Source organism: Coregonus lavaretus (genome assembly GCF_964263955.1).
Source record: "Coregonus lavaretus genome assembly, chromosome: 20".
NCBI lineage: Eukaryota > Metazoa > Chordata > Actinopteri > Salmoniformes > Salmonidae > Coregonus > Coregonus lavaretus.
Window position 1 is genome coordinate 35251232 of NC_140007.1, and position 25182 is coordinate 35276413.

General features: G+C 44.2%; 2 protein-coding genes across 2 annotated transcripts; one reads left to right on the forward strand and one right to left on the reverse strand.

The window, feature by feature from the left end:
• The first annotated feature begins 1870 nt into the window (after window positions 1-1870).
• On the forward strand, window positions 1871-16009 carry LOC311148333 (kelch-like protein 21). Its single transcript, XM_084185265.1, has 5 exons — window positions 1871-2093; window positions 8754-9854; window positions 12897-13308; window positions 14256-14328; window positions 14431-16009. Exons 2-5 carry the CDS (start codon window positions 8795-8797, stop codon window positions 14749-14751), a joined length of 1866 nt encoding a protein of 621 aa, XP_084041391.1. The 5' UTR covers window positions 1871-2093; window positions 8754-8794; the 3' UTR covers window positions 14752-16009.
• LOC311148332 (telomere zinc finger-associated protein-like) lies at window positions 15991-22961 on the reverse strand. Its single transcript, XM_084185264.1, has 11 exons — window positions 22819-22961; window positions 21567-22391; window positions 20986-21314; window positions 19207-19324; window positions 18605-18697; window positions 18402-18488; window positions 18105-18259; window positions 17823-17959; window positions 17394-17558; window positions 17047-17135; window positions 15991-16908 (listed from the first exon to the last, which is right to left on the reverse strand). Exons 2-11 carry the CDS (start codon window positions 22329-22331, stop codon window positions 16450-16452), a joined length of 2397 nt encoding a protein of 798 aa, XP_084041390.1. The 5' UTR covers window positions 22332-22391; window positions 22819-22961; the 3' UTR covers window positions 15991-16449.
• Between the last annotated feature and the right edge of the window lie 2221 nt (window positions 22962-25182).

Sequence of the window (25182 nt, forward strand, 5' to 3'; positions counted from 1 at the left end):
GAAGAATTTGTTAACAACTATAGTGATAATTATCCACGACACCCCGCCCTGTGCAACTGGGTCCTGGACTTCCTGACGGGCCGTCCCCAGGTGGTGAAGGTAGGAAACAACATCTCCACTTCGCTGATCCTCAACACTGGGGCCCCACAAGGGTGTGTGCTCAGCCCCCTCCTGTACTCCCTGTTCACCCATGACTGCGTGGCCAAGCACGCCTCCAACTCAATCATCAAGTTTGCAGACGACACAACAGTAGTAGGCTTGATTACCAACAATGACGAGACCGCCTACAGGGAGGAGGTGAGGGCTCTGGGAGTGTGGTGCCAGGAAAATAACCTCTCACTCAACATCAACAAAACAAAGGAGATGATCGTGGACTTCAGGAAACAGCAGAGGGTGCAACCCCCTATCGACATCCACGGGACCGCAAGTGGAGAAGGTGAAAAGCTTCAAGTTCCTTGGCGTACACATCACTGACAAACTGAAATGGTCCACCCACGCAGACAGTGTGGTGAAGAAGGCGCAACAGAGCCTCTTAAACCTCAGGAGGCTGAAGAAATTTGGCTTATCACCTAAAACCCTCATAAACTTTTACAGATGCACAATTGAGAGCATCCTGTCGGGCTGTATCACCGCCTGGTACGGCAACTGCACCGCCCACAACCGCAGGGCTCTCCAGAGGGTGGTGCGGTCTGCCGAACACATTACCGGGGGCAAACTACCCGCCCTCCAAGACACATACAGCACCCGATGTCACAGGAAGGCTAAAACGATCATTAAGGACATCAACCACCCGAGCCACTGCCTGTTCACCCCGCTATCATCCAGAAGGCGAGGTCAGTACAGGTGCATCAAAGCTGGGACCGAGAATGAAAAACAGCTTCTATCTCAAGGCCATCAGACTGTTAAATAGCCATCACTAGCACATTAGAGGCTGCTGCTGCCTATTGAAATCACTGGCCACTTTAAGAAATGGACACTAGTCACTTTAATAATGTTTACATATCTTGCACTACTCATCTCATATGTATATACTGCATTCTATTCTATAATATTCTTCTGTATCTTAGTCCATGCCGCTCTGTCATTGCTTGTGCATATATGTATATATTCTTGAATCCCATTCCTTACTTTTTTGTGTGTATTGGGTATATGTTGTGTAATTGTTAGATATTACTGCACTGTAAACACGTGTATGGGACAAATAACATTTGATTTGATTTTGATTTGATATTATTAATTTCCATGTCGGCTCTATGCCGCCTGGAAATGCCCTTGTCCAAAGCAAATGATCCCAATTTCAAACTCTCAAAAAAGGTTTTTAAAATTCTAAAAACTGGCAATAGATATTAACAGAAAAAATTATCTGATATAGTTTCTTGCAACAGCCCTCTGTGACTTTAAATAATATTTATCTCAAAACTATGATTCCTTAAATGTGTCCAGAGATTTGGCCAACCTTCAGATTTGTCTAAAATCCTAAATTAATCAGGAATGAGTAGGTCAGCTATACCATAAGGACCCCTTATTCATGTCCTCATTACACGTAGTGCAACAAGACCACTCATCCGACTCGTTCATTATTATAGGACAGCAGGAGATCTAATTTGAATATTGAAACAATTTTGCAAATGTCGGAGAGACAGACAGCAAGGTTTTTACAAATCTCCGCTGTTGAAAACTAAATGTTAGCCTAAAGGAAATGTGAGATAATGTCTAGAGGCTTTTTATAGTGGAGATCAAGTTTATAAAGTGCCTGGCTTGGCTGATGAGACAGTTGATTGCGCAGTCAGATGGAACAGAGTAAATAGACATTTTAATGTCAATGATTTAGCTGGTGGTGACTTGTTGAATAGACGCCGGCAGGAATGCGGTTTTAACCAATCAGCATTCAGGATTAGACCCACCCGTTGTCGACTAATGTATCCAATGAGCAGCATTTGGAGGCTATACCAATCTTCACACGACGCGGAATCATGGCGCAGATGACTGGAGAAGAGAAGCAACATCAACGTTTATTTACAGATAGGAAATGTGAACAACTTTTAAGCGTTTAAAACTATAACCCATTCGTTGACTAGAATACGTTACATTTGGTAAGTATATTTACTTAATGATTGATCTGTTTATTTCTGCGAAGATGGTTTCCTCGGTGGAAAGGAGATAGACAGTTGTGATTGGACAGTAACTTAGGCATGTCTGATATAAAATAATAACGGAGTTCTGCATGTTATAGTCTCTTTGTTTCTACCATATATTGCTACTCGTGTTTCTATTTAGACACACCCGTTAATACATAATAGTTTTCCTTGTTGATGATGAACAGAATCTAAAGAAGAATAGGCCTACTGTACTGACAGGAAAAACAACAACGATTCATGGTGTTACGATAATGCAGTTATGTGGACTTTATACATTTTTCATTATCATAAATTGAAACGATTATAGTGGTCATGGACACAACAATGTTTTACTGTGGATTTGGGTTGGTGAACTAGAACGTAAACAAGGAACTGAAAGCAGTATTGTTGTTGCAGATACATACAGTTAGCTGTAGATATATTATCCGAACTATAGACATTAGTCTTATCTATCAGCTTCATAGAAAAGTACTGTCAGGTAATACGTTGGTGTGACCAAACACAATGTGCCCATCTCAGCATACCAGGCTTTGTCCTCTACCTCCCCAAACTCCAACGGTGTTACTCTTATCTAAGTAGCCACACATTCAGGGCTCAAACTGTCCCTCTTCTCTCCAGATGGAATGTGATCAGTGGTTGACTAGCCTGCCTTTTTATGGCTAAACCAGGCTGCTTGGGGATAAGCTATGGCGAACCCAGAGCTTTAGCTCGCTCCACTCAGTTGGTTCTCCAGGCCCCTGGTATGCAGGCCCTGTAGCAGCTGTGTTGTCATGGACATTTGCCTACCAGGTGCAATATTAGCCTGGTCCCAGATTTGTGCTGTCTTGCCTAATCATATTTAATTATTTATTTTTATTTAACCTTTATTTAACCAAGTAAGCCAGTTGAGAACAAGTTCTCATTTACAACTGCAACCTGGCCAAGATAAAGCAAAGCAGTGCGATTAAAAACAACAGTTACATATGGGGTAAACAAAACATAAAGTCCAAAATACAACAGAAAATATATATACAGTGTGTGCGAATGTAGTAAATTATGGCGGTAAGGCAATAAATAGGCCATAGTGCAAAATAGTTACAATTTTGTATTAACACTGGAATGATAGATGTACAAAAGATTATGTGCAAATAGAGATACTGGGGTGCAAATTAGCAAAATAAATAACAATATGGGGATGAGGTAGTTGGATGGGCTAATTACAGATGGGCTGTGTACAGGTGCAGTGATCGGTAAGCTGCTCTGACAACTGACGCCTAAAGTTAGTGAGGGAGATAAGTCTCCAGCTTCAGAGATTTTTGCAGTTCGTTCTAGTCATTGGCAGCAGAGAACTGGAAGGAATGGCGGCCAAAGGAGGTGTTGGCTTTGGGGATGAACAGTGAGATATACCTGCTGGAGCGCAGACTAAGGGTGGGTGTTGCTATGGTGACCAGTGAGCTAAGATAAGATGGGGATTTGCCTAGCAGTGATTTATAGATGACCTGGAGCCAGTGGGTTTGGCGACGAATATGTAGTGAGGGCCAGCCAATTCTTCACACAACGTGGAATCATGGCGCAGATGACCGGAGAAGAGAAGCAACATCAACGTTTATTTTCAGATAGGAAATGTGAACAATGACCATAAGAATTGGCAAAAGAGCACTTAAAGCAGATCCACGACCAGGCTTATATTGTCCTGCTGGTGGATAGTACTTTTTAGAATGCATCCTGGGTTTTTAGTCACTGTTCTTTCTTTTTAATGGGTCTTTGTGTGTCCGTGGAGGCTCATTTATGCGATGACTAGGCACTTTATGGAACCATGGTTTTGGTTTTGAGCTGAAAGTTGGTGTTTACCATGTCCTATCAGCAGGGGTCTACAGATGTTGTTGTTGTTGTTGTTGTTGTTGTTCTGGCTGAATAGTCAAGTAGAAGGACCTGCTGTAAGCAAAACGGTTCAGTCTGGTTTTGATGTTCTCTATCCATGTATACAGAATAGGCCTAGCTTCCAAATAAACATTCCATAGCTGGATTCGAGGACTTTCTGAAACCACATTTTATAACATAATGACTCTTTTGGCTGTAGGCTACACATTCATAGAGAACAATTTAGCCTACTTCTCTGGGAGCTTTTCATATCATTTGAGGACTAAACGTTTTGTTTAAATGTTCACCCTGTAGCTTCAGCCATATTAGAAAAAGAGCATAAAGCCTTTCAGGCTGAAAGTGAGGCCTTGTTCTTCTATCTTCTTGAGAAACCACGTGGTCTGACATTTTCCTCTACTGTCAACCCTACATTCATTGATGTAAAATAGTGTATTTAGAAGGAAATTATACCTAGCAACTCATCTATTACCACTCTATTACCAAGCTTATCATCAGCCATTCCCCATTTCCACCCAAGACTAATGGAAATAGTCCTATTACATGATGACTGGCTGTTTATTAAGAACTATGACTGACCATGTTTGGCCTATCTTAAGGGGTTTCTCCAAGGAGGCCATACTCCCTAACTATAGAGCATGAGTCAAGTTCCTAGTTCCTGGGCCAGTCACACAGGCTACTACTGTTATGAAATGTGGTGAGGGTAGTGGCATGCATCAGTCTGCCTTCGCCAATATACCTAAGATGCTTTCTGTTGGTGGGTAGGTTCTAGTCACATGGTGCCTGATGGTCACACTACTACTCTCTCTGTATTCCTCTCCCGGTCCTGAATAGCGTCTAGTTTGTCCACCCACCTCTGCTCTCTCCTTCTACCCATCTCTGCTCTCTCCTTCCACCCACATCTGCTCCCACCCTCCCTTTGAGTGAGGCTTTCTCTCTGCTACTTTAGGTTGGTAAACACACTACCCGTAAGTTTCTCAATAACCCTCTCGGGTCTTTGGGAATCACTTACCTACTCTTTATGTTGTGACCCACTGATCTAGTTCTAACCCGATATGTCAGTTTGACAGTTGTTGTTCATCTACAGTTACAGAGTAGGGTATCATACTGGCTTACACACAAGATGTGGGCAAGAAGAACTATTAGTGTGGATTGATATTATCCAATTTAATATACAACCAGAAAGGCACTACAGTAGTTTGTTTGTATAATAATACTGTACCATATGAGTTAACACATTGACCTCATAAACATATGTAGAATTGATCATCCAGATCCTTCTGCAAGGAAATGCAATAATCCCTTTTAACCTAAAATAATCACTTAACCAGGAGTATGGAACAGCTGCAGTTAAGACTCCAGAGCAGGTTTCAGGCCTGCTTCTGTAGAGTAACCTTTAGGGCAGGGTTCCTCAACTGGCGGCCTGCGGGCTGAATTTGCCCCGCAGGTGGTTTTATTTGGCCCCCCAAGTTATATGACAAAGAAAATTTATTTTTTTATTTTATTTTCACTGTTGGACATAAAATACTATAAAAACTTGAGGAACTCAGCTCCAAGTGATTTTAATTTTGGAACTCTGTTCCCAAGTATTCCCAACCATAATAGATAGACACCTGACCATATACAAATGTAAGCAAGATTTGAAATGATTGTTTTAGTCACATATTATATATGTTTGGGCTTCTTGTGGTCAATTTGCAGTCTACAAATTATTTGAAATTATACTGAACAAAAACATAAACGCAACATGTAAAGTGTTGGTCCCATGTTTCCTGAGCTGAAATAAGAGGCCAGAAATTTTCCATATGCACAAAAAGCTTATTTCTCTCCAATGTTGTGCACAAATCTGTTTACATCCCTGTTAGTGAGCATTTCTCCTTTGCTTAGATAATCCATCCACCTAATGGGTGTGGCATATCAAGAAGCTGATTTAACAGCATGATCATTACAAAGGTGCACCTTGTGCGGGGGACAATAAAAGGCCACTAAAATGTGCAGTTTTGTCACACAACACAATGCCACAGATGTCTCAAGTTTTGAGGGAGTGTGCAATTGGCATGCTGACTGCAGGAATGTCCACCAGAGCTGTTGCCAGAGAATTGAATGTTCATTTCTCTACCATAAGCCGCCTCCAACGTCATTTTAAAGAATTTGGCAGTACCTCCAACCGGCCTAACAACCGCAGACCACGTGTAACCACACCAGCCCAGGACCTCCACTTCCGGCTTCTTCACCTGCGGGATGGTCTGAGACCAGCCACCCGGACAGCTGATGAAACTGTGGGTTTGCACAACCGAAGAATTTCTGCACAAACTGTCAGAAACTGTCTCAGGGAAGCTCATCTGCGTGCTCGTCGTCCTCACCAGGGTCTTGACCTGACTGCAGTTCGGTGTTGTAACCGACTTCAGTAGGCAAATGCTCACCTTCGATGGCCACTGGCATGCTGGAGAAGTGTGCTCTTCACGGATGAATCCCAGTTTCAACGTTGTTATGTCAACGTTGTAAACAGAGTGCCCCATGGTGGGGTTATGATATGGGCAGGCATAAGCTATGGAGAATGAACACAATTGCATTTTATCGATGGCAATTTGAAAGCACAGAGATACCGTGATGAGATCCTGAGGCCCATTGTCATGCCATTAATCCGCCGCCATCACCTCATGTTTCAGCATGATAATGCACGGCCCCATGTCGCAAGGATCTGTACACAATTCCTGGAAGCTAAAAATGTCCCCGTTTTTCCATGGCCTGCATACTCACTAGATATGTCACCCATTGAGCATGTTTGGGATGCTCTGTCTGGATCAACGTGTACGACAGCGTGTTCCAGTTCCTGCCAATATCCAGCAACTTCGCACAGCCATTGAAGAAGAGTGGGACAACATTCCACAGGCCACAATCAACAGCCTGATCAACTCTATGCAAAGGAGATGTGTCGTGCTGCATGAGGCAAATGGTGGTCACACCAAATACTGACTGGTATCTGTACTTCCACTCATGTGAAATACATAGATTAGAGCCTAATGAATATTTCAATTGACTGATTTCCATATATGAACTGTAACTCAGTAAAATCTTTGAAATTGTTGCATGTTTTGTTTATATTTTTGGTCAGTGTATGTTCCGGCGCCCTGATCATCCGCTCAAAAGCAACAAAATAAATCTGCCCGCGGCTGAATCTAGTTGATGATCCCTGCTTTAGGGTGACCACTCTGTCCTTGGCGGGAGTTGGCTCATCGCTCACAGGGCTCTGTTGACCGACCAACGACTGGCTGCATTGTTGAATCCTGGTGAGGAATGTGAGCTGTCTGCTAGGCTGAGGTTCAATGCTCGTCAGCTTGTTGTTTTTTCTGCCTTAGAAGGCCAGGAGATAGATGGCTGCCTTGCCCTTTATGAAGATTCTCTGTAAAGACATACCTGTGTATTTTAAGCAGGCATGAATATTCCGTAATCCCACCTGGAATCTTGTTGGATACTTAACAGCCATGAAGCCAGTGCTTGACTTGGGCAGGAGCTCACTGGAACTGAGTACCAGCACACACATTTTCTACTGCTTAAGCTCCTGTTCCTCTTATAGAAAATGAGCTCAAAAGTATTGTGGAGCTCCTGCACCTAAATATAAACAGTACCCGCACCCAACACGAGTACCGGTACCTATTTCAGTCAAAGTCCTGCAGTTTTTACTTGCCCTTCAGATAACTGGTTGTTGTTGAAGCTCCCCAATGTCATAATATGTAGAATAACATTGATGATCAGAATAACACTGATCAAAATCAGCTAATTCAAGTCTATGGCAACCTTTGAAAATAAATGGCTTTTAGTGAGAAACCCGGGAGTTCTCTTTAAATTAGCCTAGTGAACCTTGCAGGTGTCATGACACACACTGACAGTTTTTAATCAACATTGTAACATTGAGAAACGGAGACTCTGCTCGTCAAGATGGGGTATGTCTATGTGTATGGCCTTATTACAGCAGATGGTTATAACTTTTCAGTGAGAAACCAGGGAGCACTCATTATATTGTGGCATTACGCAGTGATTTAATAGTGTTAAACCAGTTTTCAAATAACTAAGACTTTTTCTTCGTCAAGTAGAGGTATTTGTTGTGTGTGGCCTGATTAAAACAGATGGTTGATTTAGTCTGTCTGGTGTTTTTAGGAAGCTGATTTGTAGGTATTATGACAGGAAGTGCAGTGTTTGAGTCTGAGGGTGACTGTGAGCAGGCCAGTGGCAGGCTGGCAGGCTCTAGTTTGACGACTAACTCATGGGGGCGGATAGGAGGACGTACGGTAGGCAGACAGGGATATGCCTGCCGGTTTATTTATAGACCCAGAGTACAGGCGAGCTCTCTTTCTTAAACATGGACAGGGAACTGCTCATAGTCACTGGAGCTGTGCAGTGTACAGTCCTACTTTCTAGAAGGCAGGCTACTGCTTGTTTGTGTTGTTCTACCACCTAGCACGCCCAGTAGGGCTCTTCAGTTAGGGGATCCTCACCCTTGGTTTTACTGTAATTCAGCTGGTTGTTATTTGTATTGAAAATACCAGAGGTTTCTGTAAGTAGCTGAACTTGCTAATTGTAATGCTAACTCTGTTGAATACCTACACAGTGTTGCTCATTTAGTTGTTGTTATTTTGGTTTGTAGGCTGCATATTTAGATTGTGTGGTACAGTGTTTGTGAATCAGTGAACCTGAACCCATTTAGAAGTGATTGTAACAGAAATTATAAATGGTGTTTCTGTTTTCAAATGAACCCAGTCTTCTGAGTACAACCTCTTCGAGAGATCCAGACAAAAGAGATGGAGGGAGGAGTGATGGAGAGAGAAGTGATGTCTGAGAAGCCAGTCATACAGACACAGCCCTCCACGCTGCCCTTCTTCGACACAGCCCACGCCTTCAACCTGCTCCGGGGGATCCACGAGCTCCGCGCAGAGCGCAAGTTCTTTGACGTCACGCTCTGCGCCGAGGGCCGCGAGTTCCACTGCCACCGGACTGTGTTGGCCGCAGCCAGCACCTACTTCAGGGCCATGTTTGCCGGGACGCTGAGAGAGAGTGCCATGGACAGCGTGGTCCTTCACGAAGTGTCTGCTGAACTACTGGGCCTGCTGGTGGACTTCTGTTATACAGGCCGAGTCACAGTCACCCAGGATAACGTAGACCTCCTGCTGAAGACGGCCGACCTGTTCCAGTTCCCCTCCGTTAAAGAGGCCTGCTGTGCCTTCTTGGAGCAGAGGTTAGATGTCTCCAACTGCCTGGAGATCCAGGACTTTGCCGAGGCCTACGCCTGCCGTGACCTGGCCGTCAGTGCCCGCCGCTTCGTCCTCAAGAACATTGTGGACCTAGCCAAAGGTAAGGACTTTGAGCGGTTGCCCTGGAAACGGCTGCTGGAGTTCGTGTCGGACGATGCGCTGTGTGTGGACAAGGAGGAGACGGCCTATCAGATCGCGGTGCGCTGGGTCAAAGCTGACCTACAGAGGCGGCTCCACTACTGGCCCGAGCTGCTGCAGCAGGTCAGACTACCCTTTGTGCGTCGGTTCTATCTACTCGCCCACGTGGAGAGCGACCCCCTGGTTTACCTCTCCCCCTCTTGCCTGAGAATGGTGAGCGAGGCCCGGAGTTTCCAGTCGTGTGAATACGACCGGCACGACAGGCCCTGCCAACGCATGCGGCCGAGGCCCTCCACTGGCCTGGCTGAGATCCTGGTGGTGGTGGGCGGCTGTGACCAGGACTGTGACGAGCTTGTCACTGTGGACTGTTATAACCCTCAGACTGGACAGTGGCGCTACCTGGCTGAATTCCCCGACCACCTGGGAGGGGGCTACAGTATGGCTGCCCTGGGCAACGATATGTATGTCACAGGTAGGTTTCAATGCTCATGATACATTCTTGTACACTATTTATATTTGGTAACACAACTTATCAAGGTATACTTTACATTGGATTATTGATGGGTAATTGGTAGTTTATACATGTGAAAAGATAGAAAATGTATTGGATTTTACTGGATATAGCAGCATCTCTTTATACTGTGGGCTATATGTTTAAACACAATCTACATCTAGTGTGATGTGTTTATATACAACGGACAGCAGTTTACATAAGTGTGAGTATAAATAAACCACAGCCAGCCACTCTGGCTATATGAGAGAGGGAGGAGCATTGAGGTGAGCTAGCTAGGCGGGAGGAACATGGTGTCCTGCCAAGACTACAGCAGTGGTCGGTGGGCTCATCACTGAGAGACAGACCTGGGTTAAAATACTATTTGAAATCTTTTATATACTTTGAGAGTGTATTTGAACACGCCTGGAGTGCCAGATTGGCAGTTTTGTCCATTTTGGGACGATCCTATTGGTCCATTAATTAAGCCAGGCAAGCTCAAATCAAGCAATGATAACCTATTTTAAATTATTTTAAATAGTACTTGAACCCAGGTCTGTCTGAGAGGCCATCATCATCAGCGAATGGCCTTCAGGATCAGGAAAAGACAGTGTTTCCATTGAGAAAACATCCCAGGCCCTCACACGCTCCCTGTAATTCTGGCAGGAAAGTGATGGGGGTCATAAATCATTAGCAGTGCTCTCATACCTTACAGCCACTGGCAGTAGGATCTTTAGGAGCAGGTGGCTGCAGCACAGGGCACATGGTTGGGGAATGGGCTAGTGTTATGAAAGGTGTCCTCATGCTGACAGATTGATTTAATAGGGTACCTTTGATTCAACGTCCTTGTGGCAATATTGTCATTACACCTACAAGGTGAAGCTACAGCTGCAACACAGACATAGAATATGAGTACAGCACATGGCGAGGAAACTGAAAGAAGTATTAAAGTATTGAAATGAAGATGCATGCTTCAGCTTGCTGTTTGGGGTTTCTGTATCAGCAGTGCATTCGGAAAGTATTCAGACCCCTTTTTCCACATTTTGTTACGTTACAGCCTTATTCTAAAATTGATTAAATAAATGTTTTCCTTAATCTACACACAATACCCCATAATGACAAAGCGAAAACAGGTTTTTAGACATTTTTGCAAATATATTAAAAATAAAAACCGAAATACCTTATTTACATATGTATTCAGACCCTTTGCTATGTGACTCGAAATAGAGCTCAGGTGCATCCTGTTTCCATTGATCATCCTTGATGTTTTTACGACTTGGAGTCCACTTGTGGTACATTCAATTGATTGGACATGATTTGGAAAGGCACACACCTATCTAAATAAGATCCCACAGTTGACAGTGCACATCAGAGCAAAAACCAAGCCATGAGGTCGAAGGATTTATCCGTAGAGCTCCGAGACAGGATTGTGTCCAGGAACAGATCTTGGGAAGGGTACCAAAAAATGTCTGCAGCATTGAAGGTCCCCAAGAACACAGTGGCCTCCATCATTCTTAAAATGGAAGAAGTTTGGAACCACCGAGACTCTTTCTAGAGCTGGCCGCCCGGCCAAACTGAGCAATCCGGGGAGAAGGGCCTTGTCAGGGAGGTGACCAAGAACCCGATGGTCACTGACAGAGCTCCAGAATCCTCTGTGGAGATGGGAGAACCTTCCAGAAGAACAACCATCTCTGCAGCACTCCACCAATCAGGTCTTTATGCTAGAGTGGCCAGACGGAAGCCCCTCCTCAGTAAAAAGGCACAACAGCCCGCTTGGCGTTTGCCAAAAAGGCACCTAAAGGACTCGCAGACCATGAGAAACAAGATTCTCTGGTCTGATGAAACCAAGATTGAACCTGAATGCCAAGCATCACGTCTGGAGGACACCTGGCACCATCCCTAAGGTGAAGCATAGTGGTGGCTGCATCATGCTGTGGGGATGTTTTTCAGCGGCAGGGACTGGGAGACTAGTCAGGATCGAGGGAAAGATGAACGGAGAAAGGTATAGAGAGATCCTTAATGAAAACCTGCTCCAGAGCGCTCTGGACCTCAGACTGGGGTGAAGGTTCACCTTCCATCAGGACAACGACCCTAAGCACACAGCCAAGACAATGCAGGAGTGGCTTCGGGACAAGTCTCTGAATGTCCTTGAGTAGCCCAGCCAGAGCCCGGACTTGAACCCGATCGAACATCTCTGGAGAGACCTGAAAATAGCTGTGCAGCGACGCTCCCCATCCAACCTGACAGAGCTTGAGAGGATCTGTAGAGAAGAATGGGAGAAACTCCCCAAATACAGGTGTGCCAAGCTTGTAGCATCATACCCAAGAAGACTCGAGACTGTAATCGCTGCCAAAGGTGCTTCAACAAAGTACTGAGTAAAGGGTCTGAATACTTATGTAAATGTGATATTTACACAATTCTTTCGACCTCATAGCTTGGTTTTTACTCTGACATGCACTTTCAACTGTGGGACCTTTTATATTGACAGGTGTCCAAATCATGTCCAATCAATAGCATTTACCACAGGTGGACTCTAATGAAGTTGTAAAAACATCAAGGATGATCAATGGAAACAGGATGCATCTGAGCTTAATTTCGAGTCTCATAGTAAAGTGTCTGAATACTTATGCAAATAAGGTATGTTTTTAATTTTTTTATAAATGTAAAAAATGTCTAAACCTGTTTTAGCTTTGTGATTATGGGGTATTGTGTGTAGATTGATGAGGGAAAAAACGATTTAATCAATTTTAGATTAAGGCTGTAACGCAACAGTGGAAAAAGTCAGGGTCTGAATACTTTCCGAATGCACTGTATTCTGGAGGTCCACTTCCACATAAAGCTGATCCCCATATCTCATGTCTGGTTGACGTAGTGGTGATTTCCTCACTGCTAGAACAGCCAAGGGTGATGCATGGGGTTTCAATTAGCACCACTTAGCTGTAACCTGACCATGTGAAGAACAGCATGACTTTTGTGGATCTCTTCCATCTCTGACACACCTCTCTCCTGTCCTTTGCACCCTAGGAGGATCTGACGGCTCGCGTCTCTACGACGGCGTGTGGCGCTACAACTCCAGCGTCAACGAGTGGACCGAGGTGTCGCCCATGCTCAAAGCCCGGGAGTACCACAGTTCCTGTGTCCTCAGGGGTCAGCTGTACGTGGTGGCGCCAGACAGCACGGAGCGCTACGACCACGCGCTTGACTGCTGGGAGGTCCTGCCCCCCATGCTGCACGCCATGGACAACTGCTCCACCACCACCTGTAGGGGGCGTCTCTACGCCATCGGCTCCATGACCACCACAGGGGAGGACAACATGGCCATACAGTGTTACGATGTGGACACCAACCGCTGGACCCTGGTCAACTGTGGCGAGCTGCCCCCGTGGTCCTTCGCTCCCAAGACGGTCACTCTCAATGGGCTCATCTACTTTGTCAGGTGAGGAAAATATGGACAGGAATGTGGGACAGTGAAAAAGTATTTGAAAATACTTTAAATTCTCAATGGGATGAGGTAGAAAATAAACTTGCTATTAATGTGGAAGTACATAGAGGTTAATCCTTCTGTCCTAATATTAAGGACAGCTGTAGCTGTTAAACAGAAACGGAGGATGTATGGTATATGGTTTTACATTTAGCAGATGCTCTTATCCAGAGCAACTAACCGCACTGAGTGCAGTGTTGTGTTCGAGACCACCTAAAGCGAGACAGAGTCAAGACCAAGACCGGAGGGGGGAGGGCAAGACCAAGTCAAGAACGGGACGAGTCCGATTCAAGACCGAGACCAGAACAATGCGAGTCCAATTCAAGACCACCATAATAAGAGCTCAAAATGTACAGTATTTGAGAGTGCACAACTCTCAAACACTTTCCCCGTCTCCCCTTCTAGGGGAGCAAGGAAATTCCGAAGAGAGCGACAAGGTTTGAGGATATGTTTCAACAAAAGTAAAGGACAGTAATGTTTTGAGAAAAGCCAAGAGCCCAGGTTTTAATAGTCTATAAGATATAAAATGTGTCATGAAAGGAGTGTGGATATCTGGCCTGGCAAAGCGAATTCATGTGCTGACTGAATAGGGGCTGATAATGAGTTTTATCCTCCTGGTCTTGGCTGGACTCGGGAATAAATTACGAGTCCTCATTGTCCAAGACCGAGTCAAGACTGAATAAAATGTTATCAGAGACAAGACAGAGACACTCAATGTGGTCTCGAGACCGGTCTCGAGTACTACAACACTGATTGAGTGCATACGAGTTCTTTTTTTTTTCTTCATACTGGTCCCCCGTGTGACTCAAACCCACAACCCTAGCATTGCAAGCGCCATGCTCTACCAACTGAGCCACACAGGCTAGGCGTGACATTTCTCACTCTAGATTCTTGCTTTCTAGGGATGACTCTGCAGAGGTCGACATCTATAACCCTCAGAAGAATGAATGGGACAAGATCAGCCCCATGACACAGGTATGTGACACATACAAGGTGCTAGTGTTATGGCTTCCCACATTTTCCCCTCAGCCTTTACAATAGAATTTATATCAAAATATGCACTGTTTCCTTCTTCAGGTCCATGTAGGAGGCAGTGTGGCAGTCCTGGGTGGTCGTCTCTTCGTGTCTGGTGGCTATGACAACACGTTTGAGCTGTCTGACGTGGTGGAGGCCTACGACCCATCCACCCGTACCTGGACCCCCGCAGGCCGCCTGCCCCAGCCCACCTTCTGGCATGGCAGTGTCAGCATCTTCCGCCAGCTCATGCCCGCCGTATCCAACGCTTTCGAACCCATCGACCCGCCCGAGGCTAACTCCATCCACCTGCACCGACACCACCGCAACCAGGCCCTGCACAACCACAACCTCAACCAGAACCATGACGTCAACCCAGTGTAACACACTCCATGGACTAATGGGTCAGGGAATATCATACTGACCACTGTTTCAGCCATTTTAGGTTTACAGTGAAAACATACCTCCATTATGATGCTATAGATCAAAAGGTGGAAAGATGTTACAGTGCACTGCGGTTACAGTGATCAAATTATCCTGCATGGATGTGATTACTATGGGACTGTAATTATATTGTGCTTCTGTGACTGAACATGTGTGCAGTTGTGTGATCCCCATGTAATTAACTTGCCTGCCACACTGTCATTGATCATGATCAGTGGGCATATTATTGACTGGACTAATAGACTGGCTGGGTATGAAGTTCTCATGTTGGGGAAAGCACAAGCTGCCCATACATGGACATCTATGGCAGGCAGTAGCAGATCGTCTTGATTATGGTTTAATTTATACACACACATACACATATATATATATAATTTTTTATTTTTATTTTTTACATAATCAACTAACGACAGAGTTGTTTTCCCGGTTGTTTAGAGTGAGAGCCAACATCATCCCTCATAATCAATGGCATGACCCCATACATTCCAAAAGCTAACACAACCACCAATGTTTTCTAGCACTAACCAGATTTGATGAGCGTTGAGAAATTAACCTGGAGATTTGTCCAGAGCTGTACTACTATGGAACCATAGGATGGAATCAGAGCATGTGATGCAACTGGGACTGGGTTGATAAAACCACAAAGTTATGGATTCCATAGATGTGTCCTAATTCTATTTATATGATAGATTCTATCAGATTCTGATCAGCATTTTGCTCTCCCTCATCTGGACTGACTGTTTCAGACCTAATTGGCGTGACTACCAATCTAGCCTGCATGAAGTACTGGTCATATTTTCTTTCAAGATGCATTTATTTTATTTTAGGTGCTTTATTATTTTATTCGAATGGTTTAGATTTATTTATGAAAATGTATATGTTTTTGTAGTGTTAGTTCATATAATGTTAGAGGTTATTTTCTCTTGCAACAGGAGGCAGAGGTACATATGAAGATAGATACTGGTGAAACAACCGCTGTTATGATAACTGGAGGTGGGAACACATTCTCAATTTATTTGTGCAACGTGTTTGACTAAAGTTAATTTTAGTATTGTTTACTTACTGTAATGCTATTCAGCTGTGTGTTTTCTTAGTTGTCAAACAAGTTGTGTTGTCAAATAGTTTTTCATATTTGCGTTGTGTTTGTATACTGTAGTGATGTCATCCTTAGTGTGATTACAATAAAACTGCCACTTTATTCTGTTTACCGTTTTACTTGATGAAACAAGACAATCCCATTGATTTACATTCACTTCTTCTCACAAACTGACCTATTGACTTGATTTGTCTAATGTAGGCTGCAGTGTAAAAACACAACAAACTTCATAAAACCTTTAAAATAACTTAAGTAGCCTAAGCCAAGTTGTAGTTCATTGCCAGACCCAATGCACAGACAAAATGAATATGATGTTCACAGAGTAGGGGAATGTCTTGAGGGGTTTCATAGTCTACTGGGCTGAGTGGAAACTTCCAGTTCTTCTGTACAGTAATTTGGACAGAAAACATGGTTACAATAATGACTGAAATTAAGTGAATGCTTTGACTGCAGAGCGAGTAGCCACACTGTGGGAGTTCTTGAAGTCTTGCAGTACTCAAGCCGCTCTAGCGGTGTGAGATACCAACCAGTCTGTCCCGTCCTCAGGCATTGCTCTTAGCAGGAGGGTCCTCCTGTATGTCCTCCAGCTCCACCGTGGTCTCAGGGATGGGATAATCTGCCACCAGGAGAGTCTGCTCCATCACATCTGTCACAGTGAAGCTATGCCCCATCACACCCAAACCCTTGCCATGTCCCTGTGCCACCCCAACCAGGCCCTGGTTAAAGCCCACCTCCTCCACCAGGGGCTTGATCACCACCCTGAGGATGTCACTGGCTCCTGGTACTGTTCCAGGTCCAGGTATAGGTCCAGAGACCGGGACACTGGGTCCAGAGACAGGTGCCGGCCCCTCGGGTGTCTCCTTCTCAGTGGGTGGTGTCTGTGAGGGGCTAGTCTCATCCTGCGACCCCACGTCCTTTACTATCAGGTTCCGTAGCTTTCTCTCACGTGGATTGTAGTTCTCTGTACGGGTATGGACCTGAACATGACGCCTTAAGTGGGCCTGGAGAAAAATAGGAGAGACTTCAGTGTACATTTCAATTGAATAAAACTTTAATGATCCCCTCAGTGGCCGGGTGAGCAGTAAGCGTGCATGGAAATTTGAGGAACCAAGCTAGCACACTGGAAATGCATGGCCTACCTGTCTGGTGAACTTGTAGCCACACTTTTGGCACTCAAACTTCCTCATGCCCTGATGGCGACGCACATGGACGTGGAGCTGCTCGACCGCTAGAGGATAGCGGAATAAACAAGACATTAAGAAAACATACGATAAACTTGTCTTGTTCAACTGAAGTCGGGATGGAATTGCTTCTGGAAGCAATCTATTGATTAGGTGTGAGATTCCCAAACGTTTTGTAGCACTATGATAATTTTAAACCTGGTTTAGGCAAAGATCTTAGTACTACAAAGCTTTTCGTAAACTCAACATGACAGGAAAAATAATATTTTAACTGTGATTCCACGATCTCATGTGGCCATTCTCACCCTTGAAGGTCTTGCTACATATCTTGCAACAGTGAGGGCGGTCGTCCTGGTGCTTGCTGGCGACATGGCGGAGCATTGGGCCCTTCTCTGTGAAGCGCTGGTTACAGAACTCGCAGCTGTAAGGTCGCTCTCCCGTGTGGGTGCGGTGGTGCTTGTCAAGACTGGCTGAAATCACACAATGAACAGACATAAGCATTGGCACAAGCACATTGTTGAGCATTGGAATAGACAGTGTGAAAGCACACTGGATGTTAATGTGAGAGTTTGTGTTAGTCTGTGAGACAGAGCCTGTGTGTATCTAAATGATTACTTTGAGACTAAATCATACCATATCATCTGTGCAGCTATGTTTGTTGTTAGAAATGGGTGCGTTGTGCTCTGTATCTACAGGTCCTAGTGAGAGGATGACGGGCAGAAGGCAGTTGTTACCCTGTGTCCGGAAGGTCTTCCCACAGAGGTGGCACTGATAGGGCTTCTCTCCAGTGTGAATCCGTAGGTGTATGTTCAGGTTAGCCTTCTGGGTGAACGCACGGTTGCAGTACTCACACACAAATGGACGCTCGTTTCTGAGAAATTAAGACAAACAGGGACGTCACATTATTTAACACATCACATTATATGACAGTAAGGCTATATCAGGTGAGTCAAACAGTCTAGCTCCCCCATGGTAACAAACCCCTCTTCCACTACAATAGCCAGTCTCAGCCCCACCTGTGAATGGCTTTGATGTGCATCTGCAGGCCGTGTCGGCTGGAGGCTCGATGGTCACACTCCTCACACACAAAGAGCTTCTCGCCGCGATGCTTGGACGCCTCATGCAGACGCAGCTCTGTTTTAGACAGGTAGGCTTTGCTGCACAGAGAGCACTGTGGGAAAAAGTATTATCACAGGTCAGAAGGTGATCAGCAAGCAAGCAGTCATAAATCTTGACAATAATGCAGAGGCAATAAAGGTTTGAATACATGAAAAGGCAGACCAATTAACACAAAGGAGAGAGAGAAGACTTACTGCATGTGGTTTGGGTGCACCGTGGATTTTGATTTCGTGATTTCTCAAATCTTTTTTATGCATGAATTGTTCCGAGCATGACGTACACTGAAATAGATACAAGATCAAGCGATAATAAGAGAGAGAAGTCTTACAATGTCAATTAATGACATGTTCACAGTACTGTGTGCTTGTTCAAGGGTGTGAGGTGGTAGGTGCTGGACCTTATTGGGCATTTCCCCTGTATGGGAGACGGTGTGCAGACGTAGATCCACCAATCTGTCAAATGACATGTGGCATTGAAGGCAGTTGTGTACCTGTAGTAACAACGAGAATAGACATATTTAGTACATGAGGGAAAACCTAAAGCATTGTATCACTTAGGGTACACCGTAGCAAAATGTTTCGCCACAGAAAACGAAAAAGAACATTTCTTATTGGACAACTCAGTGGCCTTGTGGTTAGAATATCCGTCCTGAGATTGGAAGGTTGCGAGTTCTATCCCTGGCCAAGTCGTACCAAAGACTGTAAAAATGGGACCTGATGAGTCTCCACTTGGCACTCAGCATTAAGGAGATAGACTGGGGGTAAGGCCCTGCGATAGACTAGCGTCTGGTCCAGGGGGTGTACTTGTACATCAAGCTGCCTCACGCTACAGAAACAGGAGATAGGCTCCTGCCCTATGAGCCGTTCCAGCTTGCATAAGCCAAGGCTCGTGCAAGACTACTTACTTATTGGACAAGTCAATGTAGTCCCTCCCCTTTATGCTCAGTTTCCTTCCTTTTGGTGCCTAGGAAACTTGGCCTTGGTCCTGCTGGTCACTCACCGCTTCTATTTTTTCACTACAGTTGCAGTTCCTGGCCTGGTGGTCCATCAAATTCTCCTTCCTGTAGTACCTCTTTCTACACTTAGAGCATGGAAAGGGCATCTCACCTGTATGACACCTGGGGAACACAGGAAGAACAGAAAACACACTATTCACACTAGTCATTCAATAATACCTGTCTTTTTCATTAATCAGGTCTTTCTTGCAAAATAAAAGTTTATCTAAATAGGACAAACCTTTAAAGACAAAGGTTGTTTAATATAAACATAGTGATTGGCAAAGTCAATACAATATGATAGCAGTTACAGTGCCTTGCAAAAGTATTCATCCCCTTTGGCGTTTTTCCTATTTTGTTGCATTACAACCTGTAATTTAAATTGATTTTTATTTGGATTTCATGTAATGGACATACACAAAATAGTCCAAATTGGTGAAGTGAAATGAAAAAAATAACTTGTTTCAAAAACAAAAAAATAAATAACGGAAAAGTGGTGCGTGCATATGTATTCACCCCCTTTGCTATGATGCCCCTAAATAAGATCTGGTGCAACCAATTACCTTCAGAACTCACATAATTAGTTAAATAAAGTCCACCTGTGTGCAATCTAGATATCCGAAACTTTGAACATCCCACTGAGCACCATTAAATCCATTATTAAAAAATTGAAAGAATATGGCACCACAACAAACCTGCCAAGAGAGGGCCGGACACCAAAACTCACGGACCAGGCAAGGAGGGCATTAATCAGAGAGGCAACAAAGAGACCAAAGATAACCCTGAAGGAGCTGTAAAGCTCCACAGCGGAGATTGGAGTATCTGTCCATAGGACCACTTTAAGCCATATACTCCACAGAGCTGGGCTTTATGGAAGAGTGGCCAGAAAAAAGCCATTGCTTAAAGAAAAAAATAAGCAAACACGTTTGGTGTTTGCCAAAAGGCATGTGGGAGACGCCCCAAACATATGGAAGAAGGTACTCTGGTCAGATGAGACTAAAATTGAGCTTTTTGGCCATCAAGGAAAACGCTATGTCTGGTGCAAACCCAACACCTCTCATCACCCTGAGAACACCATCCCACAGTGAAGCATGGTGGTGGCAGCATCATGCTGTGGGGATGTTTTTAATCGTCAGGGACTGGGAAACTGGTCAGAATTGAAGGAATGATGGATGGCGCTAAATACAGGGAAATTCTTGAGGGAAACCTGTTTCAGACTTCCAGAGATTTGAGCCTGGGCGGAGGTTCACCTTCCAGCAGGACAATGACCCTAAGCATTGTCCTGCTAAAGCAACACTTGAGTGGTTTAAGGGGAAACATTTAAATGTCTTGGAATGGCTTAGTCAAAGCCCAGACCTCAATCCAATTGAGAATCTGTGGTATGACCTAAAGATTGCTGTACACCAGCGGAACCCATCCAACTTGAAGGAGCTGGAACAGTTTTGCTTTGAAGAGTGGGCAAAAATCCCAATGGCTAGATATGCCAAGCTTATAGAGATATACCCCAAGAGACTTGCAGTTGTAATTGCTGCAAAAGGTGGCTCTACAAAGTATTGACTTTGGGGGGGGTGAATAGTTATGCACGCTCAAGTTCTGTTTTTTTGTCTTATTTCTTGTTTGTTTCACAAAAATATATTTTGCATCTTCAAAGTGGTAGGCATGTTGTGTAAATCAAATGTTACAACCCCCCCAAAAAATCCATTTTAATTCCAGGTTGTAAGGCAACAAAATAGGAAAAATGCCAAGGGGGGTGAATCGTTTTGCAAGCCACTCTATGTATATACCTGTTGTGTACTTTGAGGTAGTACTTGCTGAGGAAGGTCTTATTGCAGGTGGGGCACTGAACAGAGCCCTTTGTAGACCCCTTGGCTTCCCCTTCACCGTTCTCTTTATTGACAGCTTTTCCTGGTCCTTTACGTCTGCCTTTGGGGCTGGAGGAGGTAGAAGGCAGGGCATGGGGCACATAGTCTTCATCAGTGTCCTCATCTACCCCCTCCACCAAATCACCACCACTGCCATCATCATCATCATAGTCTTCTTCATCAAGAGGCTGCAGATGAGAATTAGCTTTGTAGCTCAAATCTGCTACAAGGCTGCCGACCACGTCCGTTACCTGTCAAATAATCAAATACAATGAATCATCATCTTTACTGTCATTCATCCCATCTTCTGGCCCATCCACCTGCAACTGGGAGACAGTATTTGATGCATCATCCATCATATTGTAGCTATAGCCTAAGTGCTTGTAGTAAGGTATAGGCCAACTGTATAGTTCTAGTATAAAACCTACAAATCTGTAGGCACATTCCCTCCACACTCATTCTTACGTTAACACTTTAGGATAAGGTAATGTATTGTAGCCTACCTCTGTTATATCTGTAGGCTGAGGGAGGCTTTGTCCCTCCTCCACAGCCCCATCACTCCTATCCTTTAGGCTAATAACTAGTGGTGGAGTCCCCCTGCTAGTGGTCCCCCCATGGGGCAGGAGATGCAAGCTGGGGCCCTCTCCAAGCAGTCTTCTGGAGGCCTTCACCCTACTCCCAGAGCGAGTTGTGATGGCAGTTGTGGTGGCGGTAGCTTCCGGACAATCCTTCTTACTTGAGCCACTACTAGGGGTTTGGGATTTCTTGGGCCTCCCTCTTTTTTTAGGGGGCCTCCCCCTTTTTAGGGGGGCCTTGGTTTCCACATAAATTACAGCTGAGATTGAGCAATCATTTTCAGCCAGAAGATATGCAGACTGCGGTCCTTCTGGGGAGACTATCCCTTCTGTGGCAAACTGCTGACAAAGTGCGAGCGCATCTGGTACACATAGGCTGTCTGCAGCCTGTCGCACATTCTCCAGATTCAGAGAGTCAAGCTTTAACTCCCCTGTGTAGAAAAAGTCTAGAAGCAGTTCCAGGCCATCAGTGGGGCACTCCTCTGGGAGGGAGACCTCCTTAACCATGGTGGTGGTTGGCTCAGACTCCTGGAACCGCCCACTGAAACAGGCCAGGATATTGCGATGGCCGTTGTACACCCTCCCACCTCCTCCTACAGTCAGCTTGGCATCACAGAACCAGCTGAGACTCCTCTGCTCATTCAGAAAGGACAAAACCCGTTGGGCATGGTTGCTATTCACCTTTGAATGCATTTCTCACCCTTGACAATAGATTGCTGCTATGCAAGGGACACTGGAATCAGTGTCATGGAGCTGAAAGGGTCATAAAACAGATACAAATTCACAAAAACTGATAGAAAATAGGTTACTGTCTGTAACTTCTATTACTATCATTAGGCTATTAGCATTCTTGAAAATGCAATAGCATCATCAGTCATTCATAATATATAGTCCAGACTTCAGATGAAGTACATTATTAGCTAGATATTCACTTTATGGGACATTTGCACAAGGGGTTGAACAGTTTCAAATACACCAACACATGTGGCTATATGATATAATAATTGAATAGTGAAATAAATATAATTTGTTGATTATACACAGACAAATGCAATACTTAGAAATTAGTAGGTAGGCCTCTACCCCTAGCTAGCTACGCACCTCGACGTTTCAGACATTATACAGACGCTCCCTAAACTCTCATCTGTTTAGCAGAAATAGAGACGCGAGTTACCCTCACCTTTGCAGGATGCTGACAATCGTATCACTGCTATCAGTTGTCGGAATGGTGCAGTGAATATAATATAATTTATAAAAAGTGATTTTGATTAACGTCTCAGGAACATGGATTGGTTTCTTTTTAGTCCAGGCCAGGCGGTAGGGACCGGATGTGACGGTTAGGCTAGCGTGGTGATGTGAAATTGAATTGAAATAGTGGGTAACTTAGCATGTAATCATCACGTTTAAATTATACAATCGTATATCTATAGAATTGCATTAGTTTGGGTTTGTCTAGATAAATCTGTCTCGAGTTTATGTTCAGTTTTGTGGATGCATGCTCAGCTGTCTGTCTACTCCACTAGCAGCTAGCTACGTGAACAGCTGTACATGCGTGAACTCCTTAAAGGCTCATCATATTTTAGCAATATCCGTAGTTACCACAGCAACAAAGTCAAAATGGCCGTAAAAATGTATTAAAACAAACATGAGCTTTTTGGTCTTCGTAAGGGTAGGCATAAGGTTATCAGTGTGGTTAGGATTAAGGTTTAACATCATATTTCAAGAAGAGAAATAGGCGAGGTTTAGCCATAATTATGACTTTTGTGCCTGTGGTAACGAGCGAAGACACAACATTTTTGTTTTGACCGTCTAGTCTGAGTTACACCTACAGTTGATATTTTGTCTCCAGATTGCGTTGCTGGTTAATGATGTAAAAAAATTAACGCTATTTTAAGTATCTAACTAATATGAGGTAGATAACTGCAAAACGAGCTTGCTAACTTGGACGCGAACTCTGTAGCCGGCGACGGTGTTTACGGTGGGATGCAGGTTAGCCAAATAATTTAATCAGATGATGGCGTCTGGTTGTTTCACATGGTGAAACCGTTTTGTTAGTTAATAATAAAGCAATGTGTCAACCCGATTTGCATTTCTTAGCTATAGAGGACCGTCGAGCATCTTTTTGAGAATCTACGGAGAGGTACTGTTTGGTATCCAACCTTCTGTCTTGCTGATCGGGTGTAAGATATCACAATAACGTTTGCTGGCTAGTTAGCTAAGCTAACCTTAGCTACCTGTAACGTTATGTTAGTTGGCTAGCTAGCCAGAGATTCGTTGACCACTGCAGTATTGGGCAGCATCTGTGTTCATTCACCTTAACTAAGAAACTCAATTTATGTTACTAACAGTAGCTAGTGAGTAAAGTTGGCCATCTAGATAACTTATCCAGCTAACGTTTTATTTACACTAACAACAATCAATGTTAGCTTACTAGCTAACTATAAAGCCTAGTAGTGTGTACATATAGCTAGATGCTGGCCCATTGCATTAGTTGTTGTGTTCATTTTGAACTATTTTCCCCCATATTCATCATACTTACGAAAGGAAAGCCATAAGGTACTGTCGTGGTAAATATATTATGTTAAAGCTTGGTCTGACTAAAATCTCGTGCATAACCCATCTTGTGTTGGGGCCTTGGGACTTAATACAATGCACAAAGACTTCTAGCTTGTTGGCCTTATCAGCAGGTGGCCATGGGGAACACCCACGCCATAGGTCTCTCAAGTCCTCCCAAACTCACGAGTTATTGGCCTGAGGATACACACACACATACACACACATACACACACACATACACACACATACACACACATACACACACATCATCATTGTTAAGCACACACACACAAACAACCCCTTCTCTTAGGCTGGAGACAGAGAACCCGACTCAGAGCCAATAAAATGGAGATGACCTCGACCAACTCATCAGGACCAATGGGGAGATCAGAACTACTAGAATCAACCTACTTTATTTTATTGTATAAAATGTCAGCACACAATGGTTAGGGGCGCGCTCTCAGATATCTCCCTACGAGGTTGACGAACGCGTCCGTGCACGCTATTTTCAGATATCTTTACCTCTGAATAAACTGCCTTATATTATACAATCATCCACCTTGTCCGAAAGTCTCTACTTGGTCTCCGTTCTCCAGTAAACTTGTTTTATCAACAAAACTTGGTAGCAAGAGGATGGTTTTCTAACTCTGAATTCGGTCCATACAAGTTGATAGAGACAGGAGACAAGTAAGAGACGGATCTGAAAGGACGGGTGACCTGTCCGCAGGAGCAGCCGGGAATCCAGCTCGCCTCAGGAAACTGATCTAGACGGCCGTCAATACAAAGGTAAGCAGAACCTGTTAAAACAAAATCTGCATATTGTATTGTAGGATAAACCCAAATTTCGATCAGTAGTACTGGGCGTGAGTATGGATTACTGTGACATTTATAACATATCTATTATGACTCAAAGGCACATATGTAAAGATATCTGAATTTTTTAGTCTTTTTCCTGTTGAAATGTGACTGTCTAGAGAGCAGTCTAGTT